General features: G+C 50.8%; 1 protein-coding gene across 4 annotated transcripts in view; it reads left to right on the forward strand.

Moving 5' to 3' along the window:
• The first annotated feature begins 383 nt into the window (after positions 1 to 383).
• Positions 384 to 15,842, forward strand: part of LOC142467387 (BTB/POZ domain-containing protein KCTD12-like) — a 52,769-nt gene continuing 37,310 nt past the window's right edge. The window contains exons 1-2 of one of the 4 annotated variants that reach the window (XM_075573007.1): positions 384 to 673; positions 12,035 to 12,907. In XM_075573007.1, coding sequence (XP_075429122.1) covers positions 12,052 to 12,907 — 856 coding nt within the window. In that variant the 5' untranslated portion in view covers positions 384 to 673; positions 12,035 to 12,051. Of the gene's footprint in view, positions 686 to 11,402; positions 11,762 to 12,034; positions 15,610 to 15,842 lie in introns of those variants that run through there. The other 3 variants (XM_075573006.1, XM_075573010.1, XM_075573009.1) reach the window with 3 other exon arrangements.

Here is a 15,842-nt window from a genome sequence, read left to right on the forward strand (position 1 = left end):
GACTCCTTCAGCTTCCGACATGCTAAGCCTTTTATGGGATTCGGGCAGGGCGGGCAGATGCTCTGCGGGTTACAGGGACCAGGGGATTAGATTAACCAGATTAAAATTTCAATGCGCTTTTTTTTCGCATTGCTATTGTTGTACTGTAAACCCATTCACTGCCAGAGGAACCTGGTTTACAGGTCTGTCTGAGCCTGTCCCTGATGTCTGCAGTCAGGTTACCCTACATTCGATGTAAACCCAGGACTGTATGAGACTGTCCCTGATAATCTGCAGTCAAGAGGTCACTCTACATGAGATACTGTATAAATCCAGGACTGTCTTTAGACTGCCCCTGATAATCCGGAGTCACTCCTCTCCCACTTGCCTGCCCGTGATATAAACACAGCAGTTTTTAATCTCCCAGTCTCTTGGCGGAATTAATTATTTCTTTACTTTAACAAAGCAGGCATGCATTTAAAATGACGTTCACACACACACACAAGGGGGAGTGTCTCTCCCCCGCACTGTGCTGAAGCAAATTAAAGCAGCATCAGAGCTGGCATAGGGGAGAATGAGAGGAGGAAGAGAGAGAGGGAGAGAGACAAGCCAGAGAGGAGGAGGGTGAGAGCGCATTTGGAATACCAAGAACACAATCCTAGGGATTTCTTGCTTCCCGGGAAGGATCCCACAGGTAGATCTGCTTGTAAGTTTAATTTTTTTTGTGTGCAGGGTTTATGTAGGGTTAGAAATGACTAGCTTCTTCTTCTGGGGTTTTCAGGTGCTGATGAAGACAACACAGAGAAAAACAGTGTGAGAGAGAGCGAGTGTCTGGAGGCGGATGTGTTTAGTGGCGCGGTTGATTAACCTTTAATTATGGGTTAAGCCGACATCTGAATAGGGTTAACAAACTGGACAGATAATACAGGACATCTGCTGTGATGCGGTGAGAATGGCCCGGTGTATGCAGGAGTTGAGGTCTCTTGTTGAAAGAGTGTGAGCAGTGGGGCAGAATCCCAGCACACGTATCTCCCATAACCCAAAGGTGTGAGGTCTGGGTGGGGGGACGACTCTAGGCCGGATGTCATAGGGCTGGTTTTGACATCTAGAAGGGAGGTTCTGCATCAGTGTGAGAGGAGATCTGTGCTGGGAGTGAGTGAGACGGTGTGCTCATGATTTAGATGGACGTCCAATGGGACTGCCTTCTAAGGCCGCGCTTATAGGGCTGGTGACGCGTTGTCACGGCAAAACAAATGTATTGCCGCTCTCACGTTCGCTTATAGTAGAAGTGACCGTCGCAATCGCTGGAAGTCAAGTCAATTTGATTTTTCCAACGACCGCAGTGTGACGTCACCGTCGCGTCGAAGTCACCGGCACTATAAGCGCAGACTAATGAGTGGGGCTTCCCCAATGAATAAGACGGGCGCCCAATGAGTTATGTTGCCTTTCAATGAGTGACACAGCACTCCGAGGAGTGAAAATACCTTCATATGAGCTAAACGGCCTTCTAATGCGTGAGACTGCCTCCCAATGAGTAATACCGTATTGGCCGAATATAGTACTATGTTTTTTCCTTAAAAATTACCTTCCGAAAACTGTACTCGTATTATATGTGCAGCCTAGCTAACACCTTTTATTTTTCATGTAGAACACCTTCAAAACTTTAGGGTTGTATTATGTGCGAGGCCGTACTATATTCAGGCCAATACAGTACTTCCTTTCAATGTATGAGACTGCCTTTCAATGTATGAGACTGCCTCCCAATGAGTGAGACTGCCTTTCAAAGAGTTAGACTGCCTTTCAAAGAGTTAGACTGCCTTTCAATGAGTGAGACTGCCTCCCAAAGAGTGAGACTGCCTTTCAATGAGTGAGACTGCCTCCCAAAGAGTGAGACTGCCTTTCAATGAGTGAGACTGCCTCCCAAAGAGTGAGACTTCCTTTCAATGTATGAGACTGCCTTTCAATGTATGAGACTGCCTCCCAATGAGTGAGACTGCCTTTCAATGAGTGAGACGGCCTCCCAAAGAGTGAGACTGCCTTTCAATGAGTGAGACTGATTTTCAATGAGTGACACTGCCTCCCAATGAGTGACACTGCCTCCCAATGAGTGACAGCCTCCCAATGAGTGACACAGCCTCCCAATGAGTGACACAGCCTCCCAATGAGTGACACAGCCTCCCAATGAGTGACACTGCCTCCCAATGAGTGACACAGTCTCCCAATGAGTGACACAGCCTCCCAATGAGTGACACAGCCTCCCAATGAGTGATACTGCCTCCCAATGAGTGACACAGCCTCCCAATGAGTGACACTGCCTCCCAATGAGTGACATGACTTCCAATGAGTGACACTGCCTCCCAATGAGTGACACTGCCTCCCAATGAGTGACACTGCCTCCCAATGAGTGACACAGCCTCCCAATGAGTGACACAGCCTCCCAATGAGTGACACAGCCTCCCAATGAGTGACACAGCCTCCCAATGAGTGATACTGCCTCCCAATGAGTGACACAGCCTCCCAATGAGTGACACTGCCTCCCAATGAGTGACATGACTTCCAATGAGTGACACTGCCTCCCAATGAGTGACACTGCCTCCCAATGACTGAAAATACCTTCTGAGTTAAACTGCCTTCTAATGAGTGAGGGTGCCTTCCAATGAGAAATAGTAGCTCCCAATGAGCGAGACTGCCTTTCAGTGAAACCATCTTTTAATGAGTGAACACCCCCCTAATGATTGAGACTGCCCCTCAATGAGTGACACTGCCTTCTAGTGAAGGACAGAATCTTCCAATGAGTGAGACTGTCTTGTGATGCTTGAGACTGCATTTTAATGAGAGTGCCATCTAATGGAGTATAGTCTTCTAAGTGTAAAACTGTTCCACGCAAGGCAGCATTCCAACCAGGCAGCTGCAGACTAATACATACCGTATAATAATCTGTGCATCTTTTCATTCTTCTATATGACTCCTCCTATTGCTCCATATATCCGTGCCCTATAACCCTACCTACAGCTCCATATAACCTCTCCCTGTCACTCCTCCAATTGCTACATATAACCGCTCCCAATAACTAATTGGACCATATAACCACTTCTTATAACTTTCTCTGTTCCATATAACTCATCCATATAACTCCTCCTATTGCTCCATATAACCCATCCATATAACTCCTCCTATTGCTCCATATAACCCATCCATATAACTCCTCCTATTGCCCCATATAACCCGTCCATATAACTCCTATTGTTCCATATAACCCCTCCCTATAACTCCTCCTATTGCCCCATATAACCCGTCCATATAATTCCTATTGTTCCATATAACCCCTCCCTATAACTCCTTCTATTGCTCCATATAACCTCTCCATATAACACCTCCTATTGCCCCATAAAACCTCTTTTTATAACTCCTCCTATTATGCTATATAGCCCCTCCCTATAACTCCTCCTATTGCCCCATATAACCCGTCCATATAACTCCTCCTATTGCTCCATATAACGTCTCCATATAACACCTCCTATTGCCCCATAAAACCTCTTTTTATAACTCCTCCTATTATGCTATATAGCCCCTCCCTATAACTCCTCCTATTACGCTATACGACCTATAATAAGGGGCCTGCAATGCATTGTTAAAATAATTGAACTAAGTATGTTGAAATATATAGCAATACCAAGTATCAGTGCAAACTTTCACAGGCTCTTCTATTCTTTTAAGCAGCCTCCACCCACCCCCTCTTTTTTTTTTTACCAGGATGGGAATCAGGGGGTCCCCAGAGCTGAACCACATTCATTTCAGCTCCACCGAACCCCTGATCCCCGAGATACCGGTGAAGGCGCTGCTGGTAATTAAATCCCCTGTGTCAAGAATGCCAATAGGAAGCCACAGAGGATGGCATTTTAACCCACCATTTTGTTTCCCCAGGGGGTACTGTATCTCGAACCAGGGCGTCCCCGGGTCTGAAAATAGAGCGTTTCGGGGACCTGGTAAAAAAAAATGGGGTATCTTATACTATATTAGTGAAAGCACTGTATGTTTGCCTGCCTGGATGTCCGGTGTCCCTAGGGGAAATCTCATTGGTCCCTTGGCCCGCCCCCGCACACCTCTCATTGGCCTGAGGCGGAGTGACGGGCCAAAGGACACACAGGGACACACACACACAGGGAACACAGGGACACACACACACACACAGGGAACACAGGGACACACACACAGGGACACACACACACACACACACACACACACACACAGGGACACACACACAGGGACACACACACACAGGGACACACACACACACACACAGTGACAGACACACACACACACACACACACACACACACACACACACTGACAGACACACACACACACACACACACACACACACACACACACACACACAGGGACACAGGGACACACACATACACAGTGACAGACACACACACAGTGACACACACACACAGTGACACACACACACACACTGTTACATACATTAGCGGGGCTCACAGTGTTAGCAGCACCCGCGCGCACCTCCTCCTCTCCCTGTGTCTCCCGCGCTTTCACCCCGACCCCCCCCCCCCCCCCCGGCGCCGCTACAGTCAGTGGGACACACACACTATTATTACCCCTTCAGCGCCCCCCCCCCACCTCAGCGGCCGTGCGAGACCCCCCTCTATATCTCCCACCTCTCCCCCCCCCCACACATATACATGCCCCCCCCTCCCCGGCGCTACAACTCACCCCTCCCCGGCGGGGGAACAGCCAGTGGCCAGGCAGGCTGCCTCGCGGCGCCGAGTACCCAAGATGGCGGCGCCCGGGACACAGCGGGGGAGCGGACACAACACGCTGCCTCCCGCCTCAGATCCACGTGGGACGTGCCAGATGGGTGAGTGAGCGGCCTTCACCTCCCTTCCACCCCCATTCACCCCCCCTTCACCTCCCCTCCACCCCCCCCCCTCCCCTCCAGTGTCAGTGTCTCCCCGATACACCCCCCCCCCCCCCGGCGCCGCTACAGTCAGCGGGGGAGCGAGCGAGCGCCCGGGACACAGCGGGAGAGCGGCCACAACACGCTGCCTCCCGCCTCAGATCCACGTGGGACCTGCCGGACGGGTGAGTGAGCGGCCTTCACCTCCCCTCACCCCCCATCACCTCCCCTCACCCCCTTTCACCTCCCCTCACTCCACTTCTCCCTTTCACCTCCCCATTTACCTCCCCCCCTTCACCTCCCCTCCACCCCCCCCCCCCTTCACCTCCCCTCCACCCCCCTCCCTTCCACCCCCCCTCCACCCCCCTCCCTTCCACCCCCCCCTTCACCTCCCTTCCACCCCCCCCTTCACCTCCCTTCCACCCCCCCCCTTCACCTCCCTTCCACTCCCCCCCCTTCACCTCCCCTCCACCCCCCCTTCACCTCCCCTCCACCCCCCCACCTTCACCTCCCATCCACCCCCCCCTTCACCTCCCCTCCACCCCCCCTTCACCTCCCCTCCACCCCCCCCCTTCACCTCCTCTCCACCCCCCCTTCCCACCGCCTCCCCCCCCTTCCCACCACCTCCCCCCCCCTTCCCACTGCCTCCCCCCTTCCCACCGCCTCCCCCCCCCCTTCCCTCCGCCTCCCCCCCCCTTCCCTCCGCCTCCCCCCCCTTCCCTCCGCCTCCCCCCCCCTTCCCTCCACCTTCCCACCGCCTCCCCCCCCTTCCCACCGCCCCCCCCCTTCCCACCGCCCCCCCCTTCCCACCGCCTCCCCCCCCTTCCCACCGCCTCCCAGCCCCCCTTCCCACCGCCTCCCCCCACCCCTTCCCACCGCCTCCCCCTCCCTTCCCACCGCCTCCCACCCCCCCTTCCCACCGCCTCCCACCCCCCCTTCCCACCGCCTCCCCCCCTTCCCACCGCCTCCCCCCCCCTTCCCACCGCCTCCCTCCCCCCCTTCCCACCGCCTCCCCCCCCCCTTCCCACCGCCTCCCACCCCCCTTCCCACCGCCTCCCCCCCCCTTTCCACCACCTCCCCCCCTTCCCACCACCTCCCCCCCCTTCCCACCACCTCCCCCCTTCCCACCACCTCCACCCTCCCCTCCTTCCCACCACCTCCCCCCTTCCCACCACCTCCCCCCTCCTCCCCCTTCCCACCACCTTCCCCCTCCTCCCCCTTCCCACCACCTTCCCCCTCCTCCCCCTTCCCACCACATCCCCCCTTCTCTCCCTTTCCACCACCTTCCCCCTCCTCCTCCTTCCCACCACCTCCCCCCTTCCCACCACCTCCCCCCTTCTCCCCCTTTCCACCACCTCCCCCCTTCTCCCCCTTTCCACCACCTCCCCCCTCCTCCCCCTTCCCACCACTTCTCCCCTTCCCCCCCCCGCTCCCCTTCCCCCCCCCGCTCCCCTTCCCCCCCCGCTCCCCTTCACCCCCCCTCCGCTCCCCTTTCCACCCCCCCTCCGCTCCCCTTTCCACCCCCCCTCCGCTCCCCTTTCCACCCCCCCTCCGCTCCTCTTCCCCCCCCCCCATCACCTCTTTTTCCCCTTTCCCCTCCCACCCCCTCCCACACTTCCACCCCCTCCTCTAACCCTTCCCCCCCCTCCTCTAACCCTTCCCCCCCTCCTCTAACCCTTCCCCCCCGTCCTCTAACCCTTCCCCCCCTCCTCTAACCCTTCCCCCCCCTCCTCTAACCCTTCCCCCCCCTCCTCTAACCCTTCCCCCCCCCTCCTCTAACCCTTCCCCCCCCCCCTCCTCTAACCCTTCCCCCCTCCTCCACCCCTTGCCCCCCTCCTCCACCCCTTGCCCCCCTCCTCCACCCCTTGCCCCCCTCCTCCACCCCTTGCCCCCTTCCTCCACCCCCTCCTCCCCTTCCCGCCGCCCTTCGCCTTCATGCCCGCCTTACCGCCTCCCCACCCCCGCCTCTGCCTTTCACCCGCCCTTACTCTGGCCGCCTCTGCCTTTCACCCACCGCCTCACAGCCGCTGCACGCACTCAACAGACACCCGCCACACTCGACACATACCTGCCGCCACACACACCTGCTGGCTCCCGCCCCTACGCACCGACATCACTGACCCACCGCCTCACACCCTAGCAGGACCCCCACTCACAGACAGCACTCACAACCCACGCGCCAGCCGCCGCCTCACACCCTTGCAGGACCCCCACTCACAGACAGCACTCACAACCCACGCACCACCCGCCGCCTCACACCCTAGCAGGACCCCCACTCGCACACAGCACTCACAACCCACGCGCCACCCGCCGCCTCACACCCTAGCAGGACACACGACTCAGATTTTTACATCACTTATGCCACCAAAATATACATTGTACTGTGGTGTGTTTACAATAAACCATTTTTATACAACATCGTATTACATTTTCTTCCATCTTTCTTTTCAATATTATTATCCAACCTTTACAACAAACAGTCACCTATTGTTCCACGATTTATAAATAATACTACCTATTACGCATTTACATCCCGGGCAACGCCGGGTCTCTCAGCTAGTTAAAAATAAAAGGTACGAAGGGGGTGGAGGAATCTGTTGCTTTATCAATGTTTTTTTTTAGCATGTTTAATTTATTTTTATTACAATTTTTAAGATGTTGCTTTTGTTGCATGTTTTCTCATACCAGAAAATATTTGTGGAGCAACATGAAATTAACAAGGGAATTAGACCCATGTCTACTAAGCAGTCTCCTGCCATTAAAAACCCTCCCGTTGCTGAGCCATTTTTGTTTTAAAACAGTACACGCCTTCATGAAACGTGTGTTGTATGTACAGTATGAAGGACCTTACGTGACTTAGAGATACAGCAAGGCCCCGCTTCTCGGCGTCCCGCTTTTCGGTGATACGGCGGCACCGAGAAGGGGGCCGCCATGTCCACGCATGCGCAGAACGGGCCAGTCCGGGGGTTGCGCATGCGCAGAACGGGCTGGTCCGGGGTCGGGCATGCGCAGAATGTTTGTTTTTTGCCGATGTTGCGCATGCGTAGAACGGCGCATTGCCGGTCTGCGCATAACGAAAATCGCCGGTTCCGCTTTGATTGGTGTAATATTATGTGCAAAAAAATATATATGAGTTAATACCGTGTGCAGTATGTGTCCGGTATTACCTCTCTGGACATAATGACCTGACCGGCTTGGGGGGTCACGGGATTTCCCCAAGCAGGGAGAGAACAGGGCTGTTGCTAGGGGGGCTTGGTAATGCAGCCAATCAGGGGGAGGTGTCAGAATCCTGGGGTTGGGGCTAAGGAGAGGAGGAAACAGCATGGAGAGGTCAGAAGGGTGTGTGTGTGTGTGTGTATGTGTCGAGCGCGTCACACCTTTCACCATTGTGTCCAGTATTTTTAGAGAAGCCGCCTGGCATCCCTTGTAATAAGTGACGCAAAAAGAAGTGAATAAGGCGCTCTTAACGTGAAGTAGTGTATTGAAATAAAAGTGCTTTTGTGCAAAATAAGTGATCTATGAAAAATAGTGGTGAAAAAAATGCAGCTTCAAACCCCTTTTGAGGACGGTCAGATGTCTTCCTCTGTAAAGTACTTGGCAGCGGAGTTTGGGGAGCGCAGATTGTCACCAAATATAAAAAACAGGAAAAACACAAATTGTGCAGATAATGAAAAAAATGGGGTTATAGTGCTAGAAGTAATCTTTGAGGTGTCCACTCACATTTCACAATATGAAATAAAGCAATTCCAAAACTCTGTTTGGTGCTTAAGGCGGGTCCATGGCACCGCTGACTCCTGACGAAGCCGAAGCCATGCAAAACGCATTGAGTCGCAATTGCTGCCATTCCCTGCTCGCCTTGCCGACGTCCAGTGCCCACCATCTTTGAATTCCATTGCGTTCGAACTACCGGAAGTGACGTAACCGGAAGACCGGAAGCGTCACTAACCGGAAGACCGGAAGCGTCACAAGCCGGAGACACACCGGATCACAGAGCACGAATTTTGTGGCACCGCATCGAGCAGCAGTGATCAGAGATACTGATCACAACTTTAGTTCTACATGCCGATTTATCACGCTTGTATGTAAGTGTGATTTCAATATTTTGTGCTATAAATTGATGAATATACAGATGGCAATATGGTATCTTCCATCTTTTTCTCCTGAGAACTCCATGACACTGATGATCGTTTGGCCAGACCACCATTACAGGATCTGATACTACCGACACTGAGGCACCAAACAGAGTTTTGGAATTGCTTTACAGCAGGGCCCCGGGTATACGGCGGGTTCCGTTCCAGGGGCCCGCCGTATAGTGAAAATCGCCGGAAAGCGGATCCGGCAATTTTCAGTTGTTTGCATGCGCAAATCGGCATTTTTGCCGTTCTGCGCATGCGCGACCTATGGTCGGCGCACGCAAACTACAGCATGTGTGCGCAGCCTAGAGTCTGCGCATGCACGCCGGGCGCAACCTGCCCGTTCTGCGCATGCGCAACTGAGGATCCAAGATGGCGGTCCCCTTCCCGGTGCCGCCGTATCGCCGAAATGCGGAGCGCCGAGAAGCGGGGCCCTGCTGTATTTCATATTGTGAAATGTGGGCGCACACCTCAAAGTTTACTTCTAGCACTATAAGCTCACTATTTACATTATCTGCACAATTTGTGTTTTTCCTGTTTTTTTATATTTTATATTTGGTGACAATCTGCGCTCCCCAAACTCCTCTGCCCAACCCTAGTAATAACCCTGCTGTGAAAACGACACATTTTGATAACCTATATAATGAAACATTCGGGCTGCGACAGATACATTTTTAGGTTGAAACATAGCAACTTCATTCTGCGCTAATGCTATTAACAGGTTTTTTTTTAAGGGCGGTCCAATTTTTTTTTTTTTTTTTACGTCAATGGCGTAGATGGAGAAATATATCAACGAAAGAAGCACTCGCAAAAACTCATGTGTCCGGCTATCTTGATAAAGGTCCAAAATTAGATCCTGAAATGTTTAAATAAATATAGATAAATGTATCATTTGCAACGCTCGGTACATCGGCCCCTTGTCACAACAGGACTGCTGCTGTTAAGTGGGTAAGATTATACATGGCGTAGTGTCCGTTTCCGGCCTGAAGATAACCCTTACTCAGGGATATTCGGCCTGACCGCCGACATCGGCGAATATCAAATGAAGGCCATTGGAGCCAGATACAGAGCTCCATGATCTCAGGGCTAATCAGTAACGGATGTTATACCCCTGAAGGTTAACGCATATCGACAAAGCTCATTACATGCAAAAACAACGGCCATTGTATATCTCATTAGCATGGGCTTAACGCCATTTTTATGATAACATAACATTGAGCGATGTGCCAGCAACCTGACGTTAAGTATGTCTTAGCCTTACTCCCATCCACACCCTGAAATAGGGTTTTAATTGAAGTAAAAAAATAGAGGAGAGGGGAATAACGCTATATTACTTAAATTATCCCTAACTGTGGTGTTACACCCTATCCAGACCCTGCAAAAAGCCAGATTTCAGACTCTGGATGTAACGTCAAGTTTGGGTATAACCCAACTAACGTAATGTTAATTGCCGGCGTTAACGTTATTGGAGCCATGTGGAAAACGCGTTGTTCGGGGGAACGCCTCTTTTGCATATCATTAGTATGATGCTGCGTTATAGTTAACGCACTGCCCTGTCTAGTTGTTAAACCGGACTTAACCTTATGTTATTGAGTTTTGGAGATACGCATCAACCCATAACTAGACGTTAACAGCGTCGTGGTAAGTCACTTAAAAGCTCTGTGGATCTGGACGTCCGTGAGCTTCTGGAAGGTGTTGTAGGCCTCACCAGGGCTCTGCAGACGCAATACAATATAAATATTGTTTTATCTGCCCTCTGTGATTCCCTTATTTGGAATCCAGAGCCTGCATGGAAAAAGGAGGAGGAATTAGCATCTGTGGATTAATCTGGAAGCAGCGGCGATTAGCAGAATTGCTTTCTCTTTAATCCATTTTGATAGCTTTAAAGAGACCTATAAATAGTTAAAAGAGAGAGATGGGGGGGCAGTGAAGAGAGAGGAGGCAGCAGGGAGAGAAGGGGGGACAGGAGAGCGACGGGGGAGAGAAGGGGAGCAGGGGAGGAGGGAGAGGGGATGTGAGGGAGAGAAGCAGAGAGAGGGGGAGAAAGAAAGAAGAGGAAAGAAGCAGAGAGAGGGGAAGCAGGATAAACGGGGAGAAGCTGGAGTGAGAGGGGAGAAACAGGTGAGATAAGAGAGAGCAGGAGAAGGAAAAGCAGGAGAGGGGGGGAAGTTGAGCAGGGGAGAGATGGGAGGGCAGGAGAGAGAAGAGGGACAAGGGGAGAGAGGAGGAGAGAGAAGAGGGAGCAGGAGAGGGAAGGGGGAGCAGCAGAGGGAAGGAGGAGAAGGAGCGAAAGGGGAACAGTAGAGGAAGGAGGGAGGTGAAGAGAGATGGGGGAGCAGGAGAGGGAAGGGGGGAAGCAGAGAGATGGGGGAGCAGAAGAGAGGGAGATGGAGCAGGAAAGGTAGATGGGAGAAGATGGAGTGTGAGGGGGAACAGGACAAATGAGAGGGAGCAGGAGAGTGAAGGGGAAGAAGAAATAGGAGTTATAGGGAAAAGTTATATGGAACAGTAGACGTACTGTATGAGGAAGTTGTTATATGAAGCAATACGAAGAGTTATAGGGAGAGGTTATAACCTAACGGGACATGGACAGTTTCAGCCTTATTTTTGGAATAATCTCCTAATATTGAAGTCTCCGCCAGCTATGAGTTGACAAACTTTTCTCGATTGGAATGTGCATCAAGTTTAAAAACCCGTTTAATGAGCCTCTTACATTTCACAGAAGCCAGGTAGAAAAATCAGAGATGCCATGCTTTTTTGTATGAATAACCTTAATGCAAGCAATTAACATATCACAATAGTGGCTGTTGTAGTTACATAATAAGGCAAACGGCATATTGAGTTGACAATCATTACAAGTTTGCTGACGTGAATTCGGGGTGCTGTGCTCCATAAATTGAGCTAACCCAGATTTTTTGGTCATGTGTTAACTTGGTGACTTCCTCTCATGCCAAAGAGTTTCACGTCTCGCTCTCTCTGTCCCCTTGACTTTTTTCTGACAGGATACACAGAAAAAAAGATGGCTCTTCCAGACCACACAAGCTGCATCAGACCCGGAGAAGAGCTGCCCCCATTCCCGGACATCATAGAACTCAACGTTGGTGGGCAGGTGTACATCACCCGTTACCCCACGCTAATCAGCGTTCCTGGCTCTCTCCTCTGGGAGATGTTTGGTCAAAGAAACGCTCACCCATTAGCCCGGGACAGCAAAGGGCGCTTCTTCTTAGACCGTGACGGTTTTCTCTTCCGATACGTCTTGGATTACATGAGGGACCAGCAGCTGGTGCTCCCTGACCACTTTCCAGAGAGGAGCCGGCTGCAGAGAGAAGCTGAGTACTTCAAACTTCCAGAGCTGGTCAAGATCCTGGCACCCAAGGTCAGCAAGCAGAACTCCATTGGAGATGACCCCTTCCAAAGCGACTCTGAGGAGCAGTCCCCCAACGCCGAGGTCACCAGGAACCTGGCATCAGTAAGCGCCACACTGGCCGCTGCCACCAGCAACCAATCTGCCGTGCCAGATCTCCACTGCTCCGGTTTCATCACAATTGGGTACCGCGGCTCCTACACACTGGGCAGGGACAGCCAGACGGATGCCAAGTTTCGACGCGTGGCAAGGATCATGGTCTGTGGCAAGACCTCACTGGCCAAGGAGGTCTTCGGGGACACATTGAACGAGAGCCGGGACCCAGACCGGCCCCCCGAAAGATACACGTCCAGGTATTATCTGAAGTTCACCTTCCTGGAACAGGCCTTCGACAGGCTCGCAGATGCCGGATTCCATATGGTGGCCTGTAACTCCACCGGAACCTGCGCCTTCGCACACGACCAAACTGAAGACAAGATCTGGACATCTTACACCGAATACGTTTTCTACCGTGAGTGACACACACCATATAGCCTAAAAACAAACAAACACTGCTCTCCCGTCCCTCCTCTTCCTCTCCTTTGTCTCCTGCTAAACCTTGTGTAGGAGTAGACTTCAAACTTCCTTGGTTTATTGACTCCCGTCATCTCTCTTATCCAAACCCTTCCATTTGGTGTGCTCCCGTAGACTTCGACCCCTTGTCTCTCCGGATGAACGTTGTCCCCTGGGTTGATCGGATGAAGATGCCGCACCTTGCCGAGTTTCCTCCACCTCTTCCTCCCTCCCTTTATTCCGTACCCAGTCATGGGGGTTTGCGTAGACTTTTTAAAATCGAATCGTTATTGCTGTGGGAGGGGCTTGTGATACCGATGTCTGTTGATTGGTGTATAACGGTTGCGCATATAATTGGGGTTACTATTCATTATTGAGAAATCCTCAGCTACTTTTTTATCCTCTGGTATATTGATGAAAAAAAAACAAAAAACTATTTTTGGTGGGGCTTGAAAATGGCCACCATTACAATTTTACCCAAAAAGTGCTGATCACTGTGACTCTGAACTGACAGCTGTTTCCTTCCTGCATTAGGCATTAGCAAAATCAGCGTGCGTCTAGAGCTGATCAAAAACAATTACGCCTCTGCTGAATTGTTTGAACTGTCGCAAAATTTTATGTTTGTCTTGTTTTTTAATTTTTATATTCCTCCGGGTTTCCAAAACGCACTGGCAGATTTATTAATTCACTGCTGATTAAAGAAGTGCGAGGAAAAAAAACCTCCTTTGACGTGACAAACCGCTGAATCTTTGAGGCCCGCAAAAAGTTCCGCCATCTGAGGAGGTTTTTTTACTGGCAGCCTAACAAATTCCTCCCGTCTAAATATTTATCATCAGGATGTAGACTTTTAGTCCCTGCACAATTCTGCAATTAAAACAAAAAAACCTCTGCTCGAACGTCAGTGAGAGGCTTTGAAATGGTAAAAGAGGAAATCTGCATTTTCCCGCTCAGCTCTACATGTGTTTTGAATTGTTTCGCAGTTAGGATTTGAGGCCTAAGAGGCTTATTGGAGATCCACCTGCAGCAAGTGGCCGATCGGGCCATTTCTGGACAAAATTCCCCACTTAAATCAATAGCGAATTTCAGGCCAAAATAGCTGCTTTGCCCACGTCAGCGTATATAGCATAAGCCCCTGTGTCCCCAGCTGGCGCACATGTTTTAAATGAGCAATTATTATTATTTTGTATACATAGGTTAGAAGCAGCGGGTCGCCAGAGATGAACCGCATTCATGTCAGCTCCGGAGACCCACTGGTGCCTGAAATACTTACCGGGAAAAGTGCCACCGGTTATTTCATGCTGAGATACATACCAGGAAAGCTGCCACCGGTTATTTCATGCTGAGATACATACCAGGAAAGCTGCCACTGGTTAATTTCATGCTGAGAGACATACCGGGAAAGGTGCCGCTGGTTATTTCATCCTGAGATGCTTACCGGTAAAGCTGCCGCTGGTTAATTTCATCATGAGATACATACCGGGAAAGCTGCCGCTGGTTAATTTCATCATGAGATACATACCGGGAAAGCTGCCGCTGGTTAATTTCATCATGAGATACATACCGGGAACGGTGCCGCCGGTTATTTCATCCTGAGATACTTACCGGGAAAAGTGCCGCCGGTTATTTCATCCTGAGATACTTACCGGGAAAAGTGACGCCGGTTATTTCATCCTGAGATACTTACTCGGAAAGGTTCTTTTGGTAATTTCATGGTATTTCAATCCCTGCGTCACACGGGCCAACCGGAAGCAGTAACAGATGATGGTGCCGCTTCCTATTGGCCGACATAACGCAGGAGATTTGAACACAATTTTGTTTGCCCTGATGGGGACTCTTCTGTCGGCACCCTTCCCAGCATGCATCTCAGGAACCAGGGCTCCCCCAGAGCTACCATTAACGCGGTTCGTCTCAGAAGACCCCCTGCCTACCCCCTCCCTCCCTACAGAGGTTGAGGGTGAAATTACGCACGGAATATATGATTTTTCATTATTGCAACTCCAAAATAGAGTTCACAATGCATTGCTGGCTCTCTAGGGGTTAATCGGATATGCCAATGAGAAAAAGCTGTAGCTTTGCAGCCGCCTATTGTTATGTAGAAGATTTAAACCCATGAAAATGAATATACTGCGCTATGTATAGGATGCTGAGTATCTCTATACACTTCTAGTCTCCTGATAAAGAACATGCTGCACTATATAATAACGCCGAGTATCTATACCATGAGAATTAACACACTGCGCTGTATAATGATGCCTATTATTTATATACTGATAATGAACACGCTACGCTGTATAATAATGCAGAGTATCGATACACTGATAATGAACACACTGCACTGTATAATAATGCCACGTATGTCTATATACTGATAATGAACACGCTGCACTGTATAATGTTGCTAAGTATCTGTACACGGATATTGAAGACGCTTTGCTGTACAATGATGATGAGTATCTGCGTATACTTCCAAGCCCCTGAAAATAATAATACATTGTAGGCCCCACTGGCAGTGTTGGAGTTAATGGGCTCAGGATTCGTGCCCTTGGTTGCTCCTTTATTCTAAGCACAGACTTCCAGTTCTTTTTCTAAGTTATGATTTGTTGCCTTTTTAGTGTTAATTAAGAAGAATAAATCAAATAAAATTAGACACTGTCACTTTAAGAGTGGGAAGTCCAGTGATGTCTTTTTGCAATGCAGCAGAGAATCCTATTCCAGTAGGTATCTTCCGCCCTCTAATGAGCAGATACCGGCACATATACAGTACATACAACCTTCAGCCGTCTCTGCTATTCCGGTGCTGGCCCAACACACACACACACACCTCTGTCACTGCACCTCCACCCTGCAGTCCTCTCTGCTATTCCAGTTTTGACACCACACACAGACAGCTCTGT

The sequence above is a fragment of the Ascaphus truei genome, chromosome 16, assembly GCF_040206685.1.
Source record: "Ascaphus truei isolate aAscTru1 chromosome 16, aAscTru1.hap1, whole genome shotgun sequence".
NCBI classification, from domain to species: domain Eukaryota; kingdom Metazoa; phylum Chordata; class Amphibia; order Anura; family Ascaphidae; genus Ascaphus; species Ascaphus truei.